The sequence below is a fragment of the Equus przewalskii genome, chromosome 7, assembly GCF_037783145.1.
Source record: "Equus przewalskii isolate Varuska chromosome 7, EquPr2, whole genome shotgun sequence".
Taxonomy (NCBI): domain Eukaryota; kingdom Metazoa; phylum Chordata; class Mammalia; order Perissodactyla; family Equidae; genus Equus; species Equus przewalskii.
In genome coordinates, this window is record NC_091837.1 from 44,650,935 (window position 1) to 44,666,783 (window position 15,849).

General features: G+C 37.8%; 1 protein-coding gene across 1 annotated transcript in view; it reads left to right on the forward strand.

Moving 5' to 3' along the window:
* Positions 1 to 7,712, forward strand: part of NDC80 (NDC80 kinetochore complex component) — a 43,605-nt gene extending 35,893 nt beyond the window's left edge. Inside the window, exons 15-17 of the mRNA XM_008537391.2 lie at positions 1,338 to 1,468; positions 3,164 to 3,266; positions 7,294 to 7,712. Coding sequence (XP_008535613.1) covers positions 1,338 to 1,468; positions 3,164 to 3,266; positions 7,294 to 7,431 — 372 coding nt within the window. The 3' untranslated portion in view covers positions 7,432 to 7,712. The remainder of the gene's footprint in view (positions 1 to 1,337; positions 1,469 to 3,163; positions 3,267 to 7,293) is intronic.
* The last annotated feature ends 8,137 nt before the right edge of the window (positions 7,713 to 15,849 follow it).

A 15,849-nucleotide genomic window follows, 5' to 3' on the forward strand; every position in this document is an offset into this window, starting at 1 on the left:
TATTTTGTTCTTTTAAAGAACTTTTTTCTGGAATTAGGCTATTTCACCACAGTGCGTGTTTTCTGTCCCATTGATATTTTATGCTTGCACATGTGATTCAGTATCCTTGGAAGACCAAAACTTGTTGTAAACGTAATCTCTTCCACCTTTTAATAGAGATTTAGTATTAAGTACTCCTAAAGGTTGAACCCCAATAAGGCCTTTTAATACACATGATTGCCCATAGTCATTGCAAACTGACTATCCTGGCCAAATTCCAAAGACCACTTACATGAAATCTAGAATATGAGAGCCAGCCCAGTGACACAGGGGTTAAGTTTGCATGTTCCACTTTGGCGGCCCAGGGTTCACTGGTTCGGATTCTGGGTGTGGACCTACACACCACTTGGGAAGCCATGTTGTGGCAGGCATCCCACATATAAAGTAGAGGAAGATGGGCATGGATGTTAGCTCAGGGCCAGTCCTTCTTCAGCAAAAAAAGAGGAGGATTGGCAGCAGATGTTAGCTCAGGGCTAATCTGCCTCAAAAAAAAAAAATTCTAGAATATGGGTAAAATAATTGGATTCATTCCCCACCACCTCTACCCCACCTTCTGGCCAGCATTTTTCTTAGGGAAGTACTCAGATGACTGTGCATTGCCACTTATACAATTTATATGAAACTTTAAACCACACCAAAATTTTTTACATAGTTACACGAACCAACTATCAGAAATTAAAAACTTTTGACCCATATTGTGTTTAGGACCTATACATTTTTTTAAGCAGTGTGAAATTTTTAGAAAATACACCACAATAATATGATCTATATCTGAAATATGAGGCATTTGGTAATCATTTTGATTTTTCATATGTCCTCCGTGACAATACACTTAAGTTTATTCTCTAAAGCACTTAAGTGAAAGACTATCATATTTCATTTTGAGGAACCTAAGAAGTGATGAATTTGGGCTACTTTGCCTGTACATAGTTAATGCATATGTGAAATAATGGTAATATGAAAGGCATCCACATTTTGACCTATATAAAAGGCTTCTTATATGCTCATGGAAAAAAATTAAATCAGGGTATCATAAAATTTCCTACAGTACAGACTTGAAAATACTGCTGAATGAATTCTCTACAGGCTTATTGAAAAGGTCACATTTATGTTTACAGTATAAAATTCCCAAGGGAGCAGTGTAAAGTCTCTTACATGTAAAGGATTAATCATCCTGAGAATACAGATGATGATGCAACCTGATTTTTTATAAATGCTTTACATAAATTTTTTAAATCTACCTGGAATATATAGAATGTGAATATGAAAAAATCATAACTGTGACTTTATCCTGCTAGGAAGCTGAGGAAGAGGACAAAAAATGTGCCAATGAGCTGGAATCCTTGGAGAAACACAAGCACCTGCTAGAAAGTGCTGTTAATGAGGGCCTCAGTGAAGCTATGAATGAATTAGATGCTATTCAGCGGGAGTAAGTTCATCTCGCCAAGATTTATTTTTATTTTCAGATTAATTATTTAACATTTCTATAAAACTAGATTATGTTTATTTGCTTTATATTATAGAGCTATTTAGGGGAGAGGGAGTGGTGAATATAACTTAAGCAGAGCAGCTTATAATTTGAGATACTTTGCCTAGAAAAATGCATTCCGCTACCATTATGGCTATTGTCCCCTAAGGAATCATTCATTTTTAGATCTATTTAATAAATGACTTTGAATCCCTGAAAACAACATAAAATTCCAAATCAGTTCAAATATCTGGCTATTTGTTAGTAAATTCTAACAGAATTCCACTAAGTGTTAATAAACTCCACTGAGTTCATATTTTTAAGATACATTTTCTAGAAATTATGTATATTATTTAGTAAACTATAATTATGCTATAAATTATACAGTCTCCTATAACACAACCTGTGCCTTCGTAATAATCACAACACCATGCAAAATCATGCAATAAAAATCAGAGGACTGAAGCACAACACTCAGAAACTCTGTCAGTGACACACACAAACAAAAGGTGGGAACCTAATAAAAATCTTAGCACAATTGTACACATGTTAAATGATTAAGAAATACATAAATGCTATAATAAATATGACACTTTACCTACAAAAGACCTGAAGTTTGCCAGGGGGAGTGGGCATTCAAAGGGTTGCAGCTTGTGAATTATTGAGAAGCGGTGGAAGGAGGGTTATCTGAATCAGATGGGAAGTTGTCACACCAGATGTGGATGCACGTGGCTCATCACACTGGCAATGAACTGAGGGAGCTGGTGCACTTTTGAGGTATGTGCATACATATTTTGTATTTTGTGTATTCCTTTGCATCTGGATTCAGATGAGTGCAGTTTTTGGCATTCACATAGTGTTTCTCAAGGAGGAAATAGGCTTAAGCAGATGCAGAATTTGCATTATGCTCCAATTTCTACCTAGTATATCAATCCAGTTGGAAAAAATACACAGTGCCAAACAAGCATTATAGCAGAACTGACTGTATTTTACGTAACATTTCTTAGAAGTTCTTCATTATTAAATTATACATTGTCAAGTTTTTCCTTTAGGTTTCCCTTTTATTTTAAAACTCACATAGGAAAAATTTTAGCCACACTGTGTAATATTAAAATATACTTTTTTTTAAGTCTTAGGTGGCCCTCAAATAAAAAAATCTTACTTTGTGGTTGGAAATACAACTCTTAAAAAAAAACTCACACCTCTTCATTTCCTTAGTTGTAACCTAGTGATGAAAAACTCACTTGAAAGGTTTTTTTGGCTTGCCCTTTTTTTGCTTTGAATTTGAATTTGAATGTCTAAAGGTAAGACTTCTACTCCCCCATTCAAATGTATTTAATGTCTTGCCCCTGAAAGCATTTAGGTTTACAATTCCTTTGGAGACTCAGGTAAGACTATTTGTTCCCAACCTTTGTATGTTAAAGCATGAGTTCTTGGTGTTCTTTTGTTTTGTTGCTTGCAAAGGATCTTTGAAAATGTTTTTATTTCTGTTTTAATGGTTGAGAAGTGGCCTTCTCTGAATTATACATAGAGCAGGGAACACATATACCAATCAGAGTCTGGTTTTATTGAATATGAAAAGGAGACGTGAGCTAACTAGAACTGATATATTAGGTTTTTTTCTAGACAACTCAAACAAGAGTTTTTATTCTACAGATACCAACTTGTTGTACAGACCACAACTGAAGAAAGACGAAAAGTGGGAAATAACTTGCAGCGTCTTTTAGAGATGGTTGCTACACATGTAGGGTCTGTGGAGGTAAGTATGTGAAGGTCTTTCCTACATTCTGAGAAAGCTTTCTAAAACGTTGATGTATTTCTGTTTTGTTTCCGTAGAAATTAAATGATAAATGTTATTTATATGGAAAATTTGATCTAGTAAAAATTTATCAGAAGATCCTGTCTAGTAGTGTGGTAAGGCGACACTCGTGCATTTTATAAAGTAATCTGTTTTGTTCACATAAACAACATTAAATGATATTTTAAGAATAAAGAATTTCTAAAATATGAAGTTTACTTATGTCCACCTTTCACGTACCTTGAAAGTTCAACAATGAAACTGTTCCTCTAACCTGTACACAGCCCAAGAGTCAAGATAAATTGCTAAACTCTAAAATTCCTGGGTAATTTATCAGGTGACAGTGTATTTCCATCTGTGAATGACTGAAGGAAAAAAACTCATATCACATTAATAGACCTCCATTTATTGATAGTAGAGCATGTGATAGCCTACTTACCCCGTCTCTCCTGAAAGACATTGAATGGCTGCTTTCTTGCTTGCCATTGTTCTTCTATGCTTGGTAGTAAGAACTAAAGGAAATGTCCTAGGGGCCAGCCCAGTGGCACAGTGGTTAAGTTCGCATATTCCAGTTCGGCAGCCCAGAGTTCACCGGTTCGGATCCTGGGTACACACATGGCACCCCTTGTCAAGCCATGCTGTGGTAGGTGTCCCACATATAAAGGAGAGGAAGATGGGCACAGATGTTAGCTCAGGGCCAGTCTTCCTCATCAAAAAGAGGAGGATTGGCAGCAGATGTTAGCTCAGGGCTAATCTTCCTCAAAAAAAAGAAAAAAAAGAAAGTTCTAGATGCTTCATCAGAAAACCTGGGTTCTACCCACTTCTTCCTAATTCAACCGCTTAGTGGCTCTATAACCTTTCATGGATCCTTTTTCAACCAGTATTCATCTGAACCACAGACCAGAAAATTATTCAAGTGATTACTTTCTCATTCTCCCAAGGATGGTGTATAGTAGTTCCATCCTAACTGCATAAGAGAAATGTTCGTTCATAACATACAGTGGTTGGCTTAGATTGAGAAAGTCTGCTTGTGTGTATCATTTTACTTCTTTTGGTCTTCACTTTCTTCATCTGAAAAATGAGAAGAATGTACTAAATCATTGCCAACTTCCTTTGCACCTCTATCTATTATCTGTAACTGTCAGTGTGACCTCAGTGTTAATCCAGTAGTGAGTTATCACTAGGGATTTATGTGAAAAGTAGCCACAGCTGTTAAAATTTTAATCAGTTAATATAAACTTAGGTTTGAAACTCTAATGATAGATTACTATTACTTTTTAGTTACTTTGTGTGTAACTAAATGTTCACTGTTCAAAAAGATTAGACCAAATTCAACAAACATTTATTGAGCACTTACTTTGCACTATGCAAAATTCACAGTTGGTCTGTAAAGTATGGAAGAAGCATAGAAAGTCAGCTGATCATCATTAAAACCTAATGGTGGGAAATTTTACAAGTAATGAAATTGGACTAAGGAAAACAGGAATTTGGATCTAATGGTATCTTTAGATGGTATATTTTTCCTATGGGACAAAGTGTTTCTTTGAGCAGTTCCTGATTGGAGCCCCATACAGGTCCTATATGTGGTTGATGTTCTAGGCCAGGGGACAGCAAACTGCAGCCTACAGGCCAAATTGTGCCCACAGCATGGTTTTGTAAATAAAGTTTTATTGGAACATTGCCACTTCATTCAGTTATCTATGGCTGCTTCTCCACTGCAATGGCAGGGTTGAGCAGTCGCAACAAAGACTGTCTGGCTCGCAAAATCTAAAATATTTTTTACTTGGCCCTTTACAGAAAAAGATTGCTGAATCCTGTTCTGAACTCCTACCTCCCTGATGGGCACAGACGCTTTTTTTTTTGGTGTGTTTAGATGTGCCAAAAATTATTATAAAGCTGTAATTAACACATTGTAGTATTGATGCATACAAACCAATCTCTGATTAAGAGTCCAGAAATGAATGCATGAACATAGACAGGAAACTGATAGGTGAGAGAGGTGGTATTGCAAAATAGTGGGTAAAATGAATTGTTGAATTAATAGAGTTGGTTTCCTACCTTAAACCCAAGACAGAAATCAGTTCCAAATGGATTGAGAAATCGATGTGAGGCTAAATTTTTAACTTTTAGAAGAATTATGAGACTATCTTTATGTCTTAAAAATTGTAAAGAGGTTCTTAAATTAGACACAAAAAGTACAAAGCACAAGATAAATTATTTATAAATTCAGCTTTATTAAAATTAAGATCTCTACATCAAAAGACATGGAGAGTGGAAAGACAAGCCACAAAAATGATAAAAGATATTTTTAAAACAACTCAAAAAGGATTAACATCCAGATATATAATGACCTCCAAAAAATAAATACGGAAAGTGGGCAAAGGACTCAACTGAGGAGTTTCACAAAGAGCCCATGTGGCAAATAAACATATGAAAAGATATACCATTACCTACCCTTAAGAAATTGGCAAAAAAAAAAATAACCTTTTATAATAATAAATGCTAACAAGGATGTAGAGAGATGGGCGTTCTCATTTATACTGCTGGGGTTGTAAATTGATGTGACAATTTTAGAAAGCAATTTGGCAATCCCTAATACTATGCAGTTCCACTCTAGGTATTTGAAGAGATTTTTACATTGTGTACTAGAGTACTGTACTGGGTTGAATAGTATCCCCCAGGAATTCATAGTATGACCTTATATGGAAATAAAGTCTTTGTGGGTGTAATTAGTTAAGATGAGGTCACACTTGATTAAGGTAGGCCCTAAATCCAGTGACTGGTATCCTTGTAAGAAGGCCATGTGAAGATGGAGGGAGAAATTAGAGTGACGCAGCTGTAAGGAAGGAGTGCCAAGGATTGCTGGGAACTGCCAGAAGCTGGGAAGAGGCAAGGAAGAGTTCTTTCCTAGAGCGTTCAGAGAGAACATAGCCCTGCCAACATCTTGGTGTTGGACTTCTGGCCTCCAGAACTGTGAGGGAATAAATTTCTGTTGTTTTAAGCCACCCAGTTTGTTGTAATTTGTTACAGTATAATATTTGAAATAGTAAAAGAGCAAATACCTGGTGTACTAGTTTCCTATTGCTGCTGTAACGAATTACCAATTTATGGCTTAAAGCAACACAGAAGTCTAAAATGGGCTCTTTGGGCTGTAATCCTAGAGGCTCTAGGGGGGAATCCATTTCCTTGCCTTTTTCACCTTCTAGTGGCCACCTACAGTCCTTGGCTTGTGGCCTCTTCCTCCATCTTCAAAGCAACAGCATACAGCATCTTCTATCCTCTCTGACCTCTCTTCTGTCCTTATATCTTCTCTGACTCTCACTGCTGTTTCTCTCTTACAAGAACCCTTGTGATTACATTTGATCAGGATAATGCAAAATAATCTCCTTTTCTCAAGATCCTTAACTTAATCACACCTGCAAAGTTCCTTTTGCTTTGTAAGATAACATGCTCACAGGTTCTGCGGATTAGGACATGGATATCTTTGGTGAGGCTGGTACTCAGCCTACCGCACCTAGGAACCAACAAAAATTCATTAACAGTAAAAGGGATAAGTAAATGTTGATATATTCATTCAATAGAATATTATATAGCAGTACATGAATAAACTATAGCTATATGTATTGTGAAAGAATCTTAAAATAGTGGATAAAAAATGTCATAGAACATTGTATTTAATATTCAGTAAATATGAAGGTTAAAAACAAGGATTGCTAAACTAGTATATAGTATAGAGATACATACATATATATCTATCTTTATGTGTGTGGTAAAAGTATAAAGAAAAGCACTGTTCAGGAGAGTGGTTGTCTCTGGGGAGAAAAGAGAAGGGGATATGATCAGGAAAGGGCCCAAATAGGTGGATACAAGAGTATTCCTTTTATTCCTGTTCCTACAAATGCTTCAGTCTTGTTTGTAAATTTCACAATCAAGCACTTCAAAAGAAATTAATGTTTTCACCTTAACAATTGCTAATTGTTTCCACTAGAAACATCTGGAGGAGCAACTTGCTAAAGTTGATAGAGAGTTTGAAGAATACATGTCTGAAGATCTCTTGGAAAATATTAGAGAGATTGGAGACAAGTATAAGAAGAAAGCTGCTCTACTTAAGTCTTCTGATGAATAAAGATAAAATGTGGATTATGTAAGCAAGAACTTTATTAACAGTGTAAATTTTGAAAAATCCTTTGTAGATTTGAAAAATCTCTAACATCCTATTCCCCTCTTTACAATGAAGTCTCATGACCACGTCTTCCCAAGTTTGTGAAATATTTTTATATCTTTTATAAATATAGTTAATTAAAGTATGTATATCCTGAAATTATGATAACTTGTTCGATTGTTGTCTTTAGATGTGAAAGACCATTTATATTGTGTTCCCAGAGTTAATAAAATTGTGTCAGTAAAGTGTGTTTCTCCCCTGATTTCTCTGCCTAACTTCAGATGGTTAGAAGATTGGTATTTCAGTCTAAAGCAGGAGTCAGCAAACCAACTGTGGGCCAAAACCAATCACACGCATTCATCGACATACCATCTATGACTATTTTCACACCACAATAGAGAGTTTAATATATGCGACAGAGACCAGATGGCCCCAAAGCCAAAAATGTATACTGTCTGGCCCTTTACAGAAAAAGTTTGCCAATCCCAGGTATAAACTATACAAAGGTTGGTAGTGTCCAACTGAAAAACTTTGACTCTGAACATGTAGTCTAACCCACTCTTTACCCAGAGCCAAAAAGCTAAAGTTATTTCTGGCTTCATGCCATCTTCATTTTGAAATAAGAATCAGAAGAAATAGTAAAATAATCTAGTTCAACCCCCTCATTTTAGGGATGAGAATTCAATCCTAGAGATGTTCTGATTTACCTCAGGTCACATCTCTCAGTAGTGATAGAAGCCACACTGGAACTTACTTGGACCAGTGCACAATCCTGAATAAAGCCACAGGAGCCATGAAATATCAATGTTGTGGATAGGGAGGAAGGGGTGTTAGAATGTGAGATTTTTTAGACAAATCTAAATTGTTAGGAAGCTCCTCAAATTGAACTAACATCTGCCTCCAGGTTAACTTTCTGTTCTTTAAACTTTATCCCAACTGTAATGCAAGTCAAAATGAAGAACATGATAAAATGAAATGTAAGCAACATACTATAAGAACCCAGAATAGAATTCCAGCAAAGCTTTATGAAGGGAGAGCAGTCAGCCTGAGAGTCAAATGAACAAAGACAGGTCATAGTTGGGAGAAAATTGGTATGACGATTAATAGTCAGTGTATTCAAGAATTTTGACTCCTGACATCCAATAGAACTTTCTTCAGTGATGGAAATATTCTGTCTGCACTATCCAACATGGTACAGCCACATCTGCACTCAAATGGTACATATATATGAGACAAAGACTACTCAGAGCTTTGTCACTCAAAATGTGGCATGAAAAATGTCATCAGCATCACTGGGAGTTAAAAATGCAGACTCCTGGCCCCACCCCAAACCTACTGAATCAGAATCTGCACTTTTTATAGTTTCTTGAGATAAACTGTATGTATTTAAACCTTTTGTAACTTTTGACATACCACAATCAAGCTAGTGAATATATCCATCACCTGTAAAAGCTTCCTCATGGCCTTTTTGCAATCCTTTCTCTTGTCCTTACCTGGCACTTGCCCCACACCCATCCCCAGGCAAGCACTGATCTCCTTTTTGTTACTAGAGGCTAGTTTGCATTTTCTAGAATTATATTTATATAAATATAATCATACAGTGTGTAGACTTGTATGGCTTCTTTCACTCAGAATATTTTGAGATCCATGATTATTTTGATATCCACGTTACACTGTATATCAGTAGTTCATTCCTTTTTATTGTTGAGTGGTATTCCATTATATGAATATATTGTTTGTTTATCCATTCACCTGATGGACATTTGAGTTGTTTATGGTTTTTGACTATTACAAATAAAGTCTTTATGAACATTTATGTGCAAATCTTTGTATGGACATGTGTTTTCATGTCTCGGGTAAACACAGGAGTAGAATGGCTAGTTCGTATAGGGTAGGTGCATATTTAACTTTTGTGAAACTTAAAAAGTGTTTCCTCAAGGGCCAGCCCGGTGGTACAGCAGTTAACTTTACATGTTTCACTTCAGCAGCCTGGGGTTTGCCAGTTCAGATCCTGGGTGCAGGCATGGCACTGCTTGGCAAGCCATGCTGTGGCAGGTGTCCCACATATAAAGTAGAGGAAGATGGGATGTTAGCTCAGGGCCAGTCTTCCTCAGCAAAAAGAGGAGGATTGGTAGGAGATGTTAGCTCAGGGCTAATCTTCCTCAAAAAAAAAAAAAAAAAAAAAAAATTAGAAAAAAAAATGTTTCCTCAGATGGTTATACCGTATGTTCCTACCTGCACTGTATTGAGAGTTCCAGTTGCTCCACATCCTTATCCACAGTTGGTATGGTCAGTCTTTTTAATTTTGGCCATCCTAAGAGTGTGTGGTTCTATCTCATTGTGATAATAATTTGCACTTCTCTAATGACCAATGGTGTTAAGCATCTTTTCATATGCTTATTTGTCAGCCATACATCTTCATGGGAAGTGTCTATTCAAATATTTGCCCATATTTTTACTGGAGGGTTTTCTTATTACTGATTTGTAAGAGTTTATATATTCTAGATACAAGTCCTTTGTCTGATACATGTTTCACAAATATTTTCTCTCAGTCTGTGACTTTCCTTTTCATTTTCTTAATAGTATCTTTTGGAGAGCAAAGGTTTTTAATTTTGACAAAGCCAAATTTCTTGCTTTTTTTTATACTTTGTGCATTTTGTGTGATATTTAAGGAATCTGCCAAACCCAAGAAATCTTTGCCAACATCACTATAATTTTCACCTATATTTTATTCTAGAAGTTTTATAAGTTTCACTACTGAATCAAAATCAGAATCCAAATCTGCATTTTAAAAAGATCTCCAAGTTGTTTGTATGTACATTAAAATTTGAGATGCACTTTAGAAGAAAAAATTATCACTAGTTAAATATTATCCATAATATAATACTATTTAATAGTGATTTTAGGAATGACAGAAAAATCATTCTAAGTTCAACCAAGGTGTTAACCTAAGGACAACTTGGGTCATGTTCGAGACAAAAGTGATCAGAGTACTTGCAGGGCACTTTTAACATTTTTTACCTCACTCTACAAGTTTTCTTCTGAATTCCTAAGGACGCGCTTGTCTTCACAACTAACACCATTGAAGTAGATATTATTCCACTTGCAAACTCTAAGAATGCTACAGTCAGAAAAGGCTTCAGATAGACAGTTGAACCTCCCAACCGATGAGGGACACCTCCCAGGCCTTTCTGTAGACGGTTACCTAGCCCTCGTCTGAATCCTTCCGGGGATAGGACTGCTTCCAAATTGCTCATTACTTCAAATCATTTGATCGTTGAGCAGTGCTGCTTGCCAGAAGGTTCTATGTTATATTGGGCCAAAATCTGCCTTCCTGTAACTTCCTCTAGTTCCATCTTTTTGTCATAGAAGAGTTGTGTTATCATAGTTTCCAGTTCCATTTAGGGACATTAATCATTTACTATTGTTTATCTTATGTTTGATCCTATGTGTGATTAAATCAATCTTTCCCCAATTGTGTTAATCTCTTTGATATTTTACCTTGCTTTCAATGTTACTATTTTAAGCCTTTCCTCTATAGAAGAATTTTTTCTTTTAATTTTTGATTTTGAAATAATTTGTCTTTAAAAAGTTGTAACTAATACAAATAACCCCCTTCACACAAATTCCCTAGGTAGTGTTTTACTACATTTATTTATCATTTTCTCCCACTTCAACTTCTCTTTTTCTATTTATCTATCTATCTTGACTCACTTAAGTTGCAGACATGATACCCCTTTACCTCTAAATACTTCAGTGTATATTTCCTAAAAACAGTGACAATCTCTTTTATAATTATAAGACAATTATCAAAATCAAGAAATTAATATTGGTACATTAGTACCTAATCTACAGAACTTAACTCAAATTTTGCTAATTGTCCCAATACTTTTCCTTTATTAGGATTTTTTTTGCTGGTCCAGGATCCAATCCAGGATCACACATTCCATTTAATTGTCCAATCTATTTAACCTCCTTTACAGAGGAAGAGTTCCTCATTGTGTCTTTGACTTTCATTTCATGTCTATGACTCGGCATTTTTGAAGAGTCCAGTAATTTATGGATTGTCCCTCAATTTTTGCTTAATGCGTTCTCATGATTAGATAGGGTATGTATTGCTTGCAGGACACCACAAAGTGATGTTACATTCTTTTCGGTACGTTGCATCAAAAGGTACATGATGTTTATTAGTCCCATTAATGTTAACTTTAGTCATTTGGTTTTGGGGTATTCACAAGTTTACTATTTTCTCCTTTGTAATTAAGAAGTGGAGAGGATACTTTGAGACCGTGTAAACACAGTATTTAACATCAAGCTTTCACCTACTAGCTTTAACATCTGTGTGTCTTGAATGAATTATTACTATGATGGTTGCCAAAAAGTGATTTTTTAATTGAGATATAATTGACATATAACATTATGTTAGTTTTGGGTATACAACATAATTCAATATTTGTATATATTGCAAAATGTTCACAACAATAAGTCTAGTTAAGATCCATCACCACACATAGTTACAAATTTTTTTCTAGTGATGAGAACTTTTAAGATCTACTCTCTTGGCAACTTTCAAATATGCCATACAGTATTATTAACTTTAGCCACCATGATATACGTTGTGATTTTTAAATTTCTAATTCTATTGTTCATTTCTTCTACAGTAATCAGTCGGCATTCTACTGTAAGGAAGAACTTTTCCTTCTCTTTATTTATGTATATCAGTAAGGACCCCTGGATTCTTATTTTAGTCAATGGGTTGTAATCTCTAACTGTCATTATTTATTTTGATGCTTAAATTGTCCCAGATTTGACCAGTAGGAGCCCCTTCAGGCTGGCTCCTGTGTTCTTTTTTGACATTTCTCCATCATTCTTTGAGAATTTCCTTGCTTTCTGGCACAATAAGATGTCCCGGGCCCATTCTGTACTTTCCCTGCCCCATCCTTGGAATCGGCCACTTCTCCACGTATGTCTGGTCCCTTTTAGTGGACAACAATATTTAGAAACCAAAATCTGAGCACTATGTGTATTCGTTGCTTCTAAGGTGCCAATGCCTCCAGGCCCTCTGCAAGGATAGAGCTAGAAAATATAAGTATTCATATACATACACATATCTGTATTTATGTTTCTCTCTATTGATATGTTAAAAACCATGAGTTCATACCGGTATCTCCAGTTCCAATCCAACACCACACGGGTGCTTGATCATGGGAGCCAGAACATAGGCTCAATAAACAAGAATTCATTGGCCTAAGGACACTTTTCCAGAACATGGGATTCAACACCCTGGAAAGGACCCCAGAGCATGGGGCAAAGTCACTATTGAAGTGGCTCTTCAGAGGTACGTAAAATCATGGCAAACTCAGCAAAGTGGAAATGCCTGAGTTGCCCTGGCAGAAAGTAAAGGAAGGAATAGAAAGACTGAGGGAAGGGAGCATGCTGGAATACATAAAGTAAAGCCAGAAGAGCCCCAGTGCTCCACAGGAGGACCCCGAGGAGACCCCATCCATTAAGGCCATAGGGAATGCCCTGGTGAGAGGGACAGCAGCATCACTAGGAAGTTCAGTGGTGGCTCCTCTGCAGGCTGGGATGACAGTGGGAGAGGCGGGCACAGAGCTGAGCTCATGAACAACCATGGGGATGATGGAGCCCCGAAGTAACAAAGGCCAGGAGGCTGCCCACAGTGATGGACAAGGTTAAAAGAGTAGTCAAGGGTGCTTAGTCTGAAGAAGTTGCAGAGGTGGGTAATAGAGATGGTGTCCCCGGGGGCAAAAGAGGACAGAACTATAACTCTTCCACCCTTTGTCATAGTAGAGTCCAAAGAAATAGGGACTACCTTGACATCACACTGATCCAACAAGGGGGGGGGGTTTAACATTTTTTTAGTTAATAGACTATTTTTTAGAGCAGTTTTAGGTTACCAGAGAATTGAACAAGGGTTCTTTTTAATTCAATAATCAACAAATAACAAGAATTTTAGAGAAGAGGCCTAAGAGTGGTCAGGCCTATGAAAAGTCACAATCTCTTGCTCAGTTCCCAGATCTGAGCCATTTACAGATCTGAAACTCAATGACTGAGGAGGTGGCTGAGTCTCTAGAAGGAAGGACATAGCGACACCATGGCAAGTGTATAGTGTGATGATTCCCCCAGCACTTCCCCAAAGAGACCTACAGCCACTTACCCGAGTGATTGTACACTGTGGAAAGGGAATTCACCAGACAGTTTTAGGACTATTTGACACAAGATCTGAGTTGACATTGACCAAGAGCATCACCACACCCATGTATTGGAGTGGGCCTATGAGGACTAAGCAATTCATCGAGTCCTGACTAAGATCTGCCTTGGTATACCCAGTGAGTCTGTGGACCCACCCAAAGGTCGTTTCCTCAACCCCCAAGTATATGATTGAAATTGATATACTTGGATTTAAAGTACACCCCACATTGGGTCCCTGGTATGTAGAAGAAGAGCTATTACAGTGTGGAAAGCCACATGGAAACTGATGAAACTGCCCACTTGGCCAAGATAGTAAATAAAAATAACATCGTATACAAGGGAGATTGGCAGAGATGAGTGACCTAAAGGATTCAGAGGTGGTGAGCCCTATCATATCTCCATTTAATTCACCAGTCTGACTCTTTCAGAAATGCGATGAACCCTGGAGAATGACTGGGGACTACCACAGACTTAACCCAGTACAAGCCCCTATCCCATCTACTACACCAGATGTGGTGTCACTGCTAGAGCACATTAATAAGGCCGCCGCTATGTGGTATGCACCCATTGATTTGGTGACTACATTTGTTACCATGCCAATTAGAAAGGAAGATCAGAGCAGTTTGTGTTATTGTGAGATGGACAATATTCATAAACAGTCATTTACAGTGTTGTCATAGGCTATGCTAACTCTCCTGCCTCCTATCATAATATATCTGGACCACCTGGACATATACCAACCCATTACATCAATGACATCCTGATTGGACAGGATAACTAAGAGCTGGCTAAGATGCTAGTGGCATTGGTAACATACATATGCTTCAGAGAATTGGAGATGGGCCCGGCCCCATGGCTGACTGGTTAAGTTCATGCACTCCATTTTGGTGGCCCAGGGTATTGCTGGTTCGGATCCTGGGTGCAGATCAAACACCATTCATTAGTCCATGCTGAGGTGGCATCCCATATAGCAGAGCCAGAAGGACCTACAACTAGAATATACAACTATGTACTGGGGAGCTTTGAGGAGAAGAAGAAACAAAAAAAAAAAGGGAGGGAGAGAGAGAATTGGAGATAATCCCTAAAAAGATTCAGGGACCTATCACTTCAGTGAAGTTTTTCAGGGTTCATTGTTAGGGGCATGCCGGGATATCACTTTCAAAGTAAAAGACAAATTGCTACATCTTGCAGTCCATAACATATGAATGAAGTGCAGTGCCTGATAGGCCTCTTTGAGTTCTGGAGACAACAAATTCCACACCCAGGAATATTGTTCCAGTCCATGTATTGGGTGACCTGAAAGGCTTGAGTGGCACCAGGAAGAGCATGTCAGGGCTGTGGCGCAATTAGCCCTGCATCCTGAGTTATACCATCCTGCAGGGTCTATGATGTTGGAGGTGTCAGCAGTAGGACAAGATATACTGTGGAGCTTCTGTAAACTCCAGTGAGAGAATGAAGCGACAGATCTCTGGGATTCTAGAGCAAACTCATGCTATCCATGCAGACAAGTGCAGACCCTTTGAGAAACAGCTCTTGGCATGTTACAGGGTCTTGGTAGAGACAGAACACTAAACCACGGGACACTGAGTGACTGTGCACCTGGAACTTCCTATTGTGACCACCAAGTCATAAAGTCAGACAGGCCCAACAGCAGTCCATAAGAAGATGGAAATGGTACATACAGGATCAATCTGAGCAGGACCAGAGGGCACAAAGAAGCTGCCCAGGCAGGCAGTTCAGACCCTCATGTCACCCACCACTTTTGCACCTTCCCCAGATTTCGCCCATGGACATAGAAGGCCCCACACAACCAGATGAAAAAGAGGAAAAATCTCAAGCTTGGTTTATAGATGAGTCAGTTCACATGTGGGGTCCAAAGGGAGAATACTCAGCAGGTGCATTGCAACCATATTCAGAGGTAGGCCTGGAAGACTGCCAAGAGACAGTGTTCCTAATGGGCAGAACTGTGAGCAGTGCACCTGGTCGTCCACTTTGTATAGAAGGAGAAGTGACCTGAGATGAGATATACACAGATTCAAAAATAGCAACAACAGCTGAGCTGTCTGGTCAGGGCTTAGAAGAAAAAGGACCAGAGGACAAGAGACAAAGTTGTCTAGGGTAGAGCCATTGCATGAACATATGAGTGAGCCCCAAGTGTGAAGATTTTTG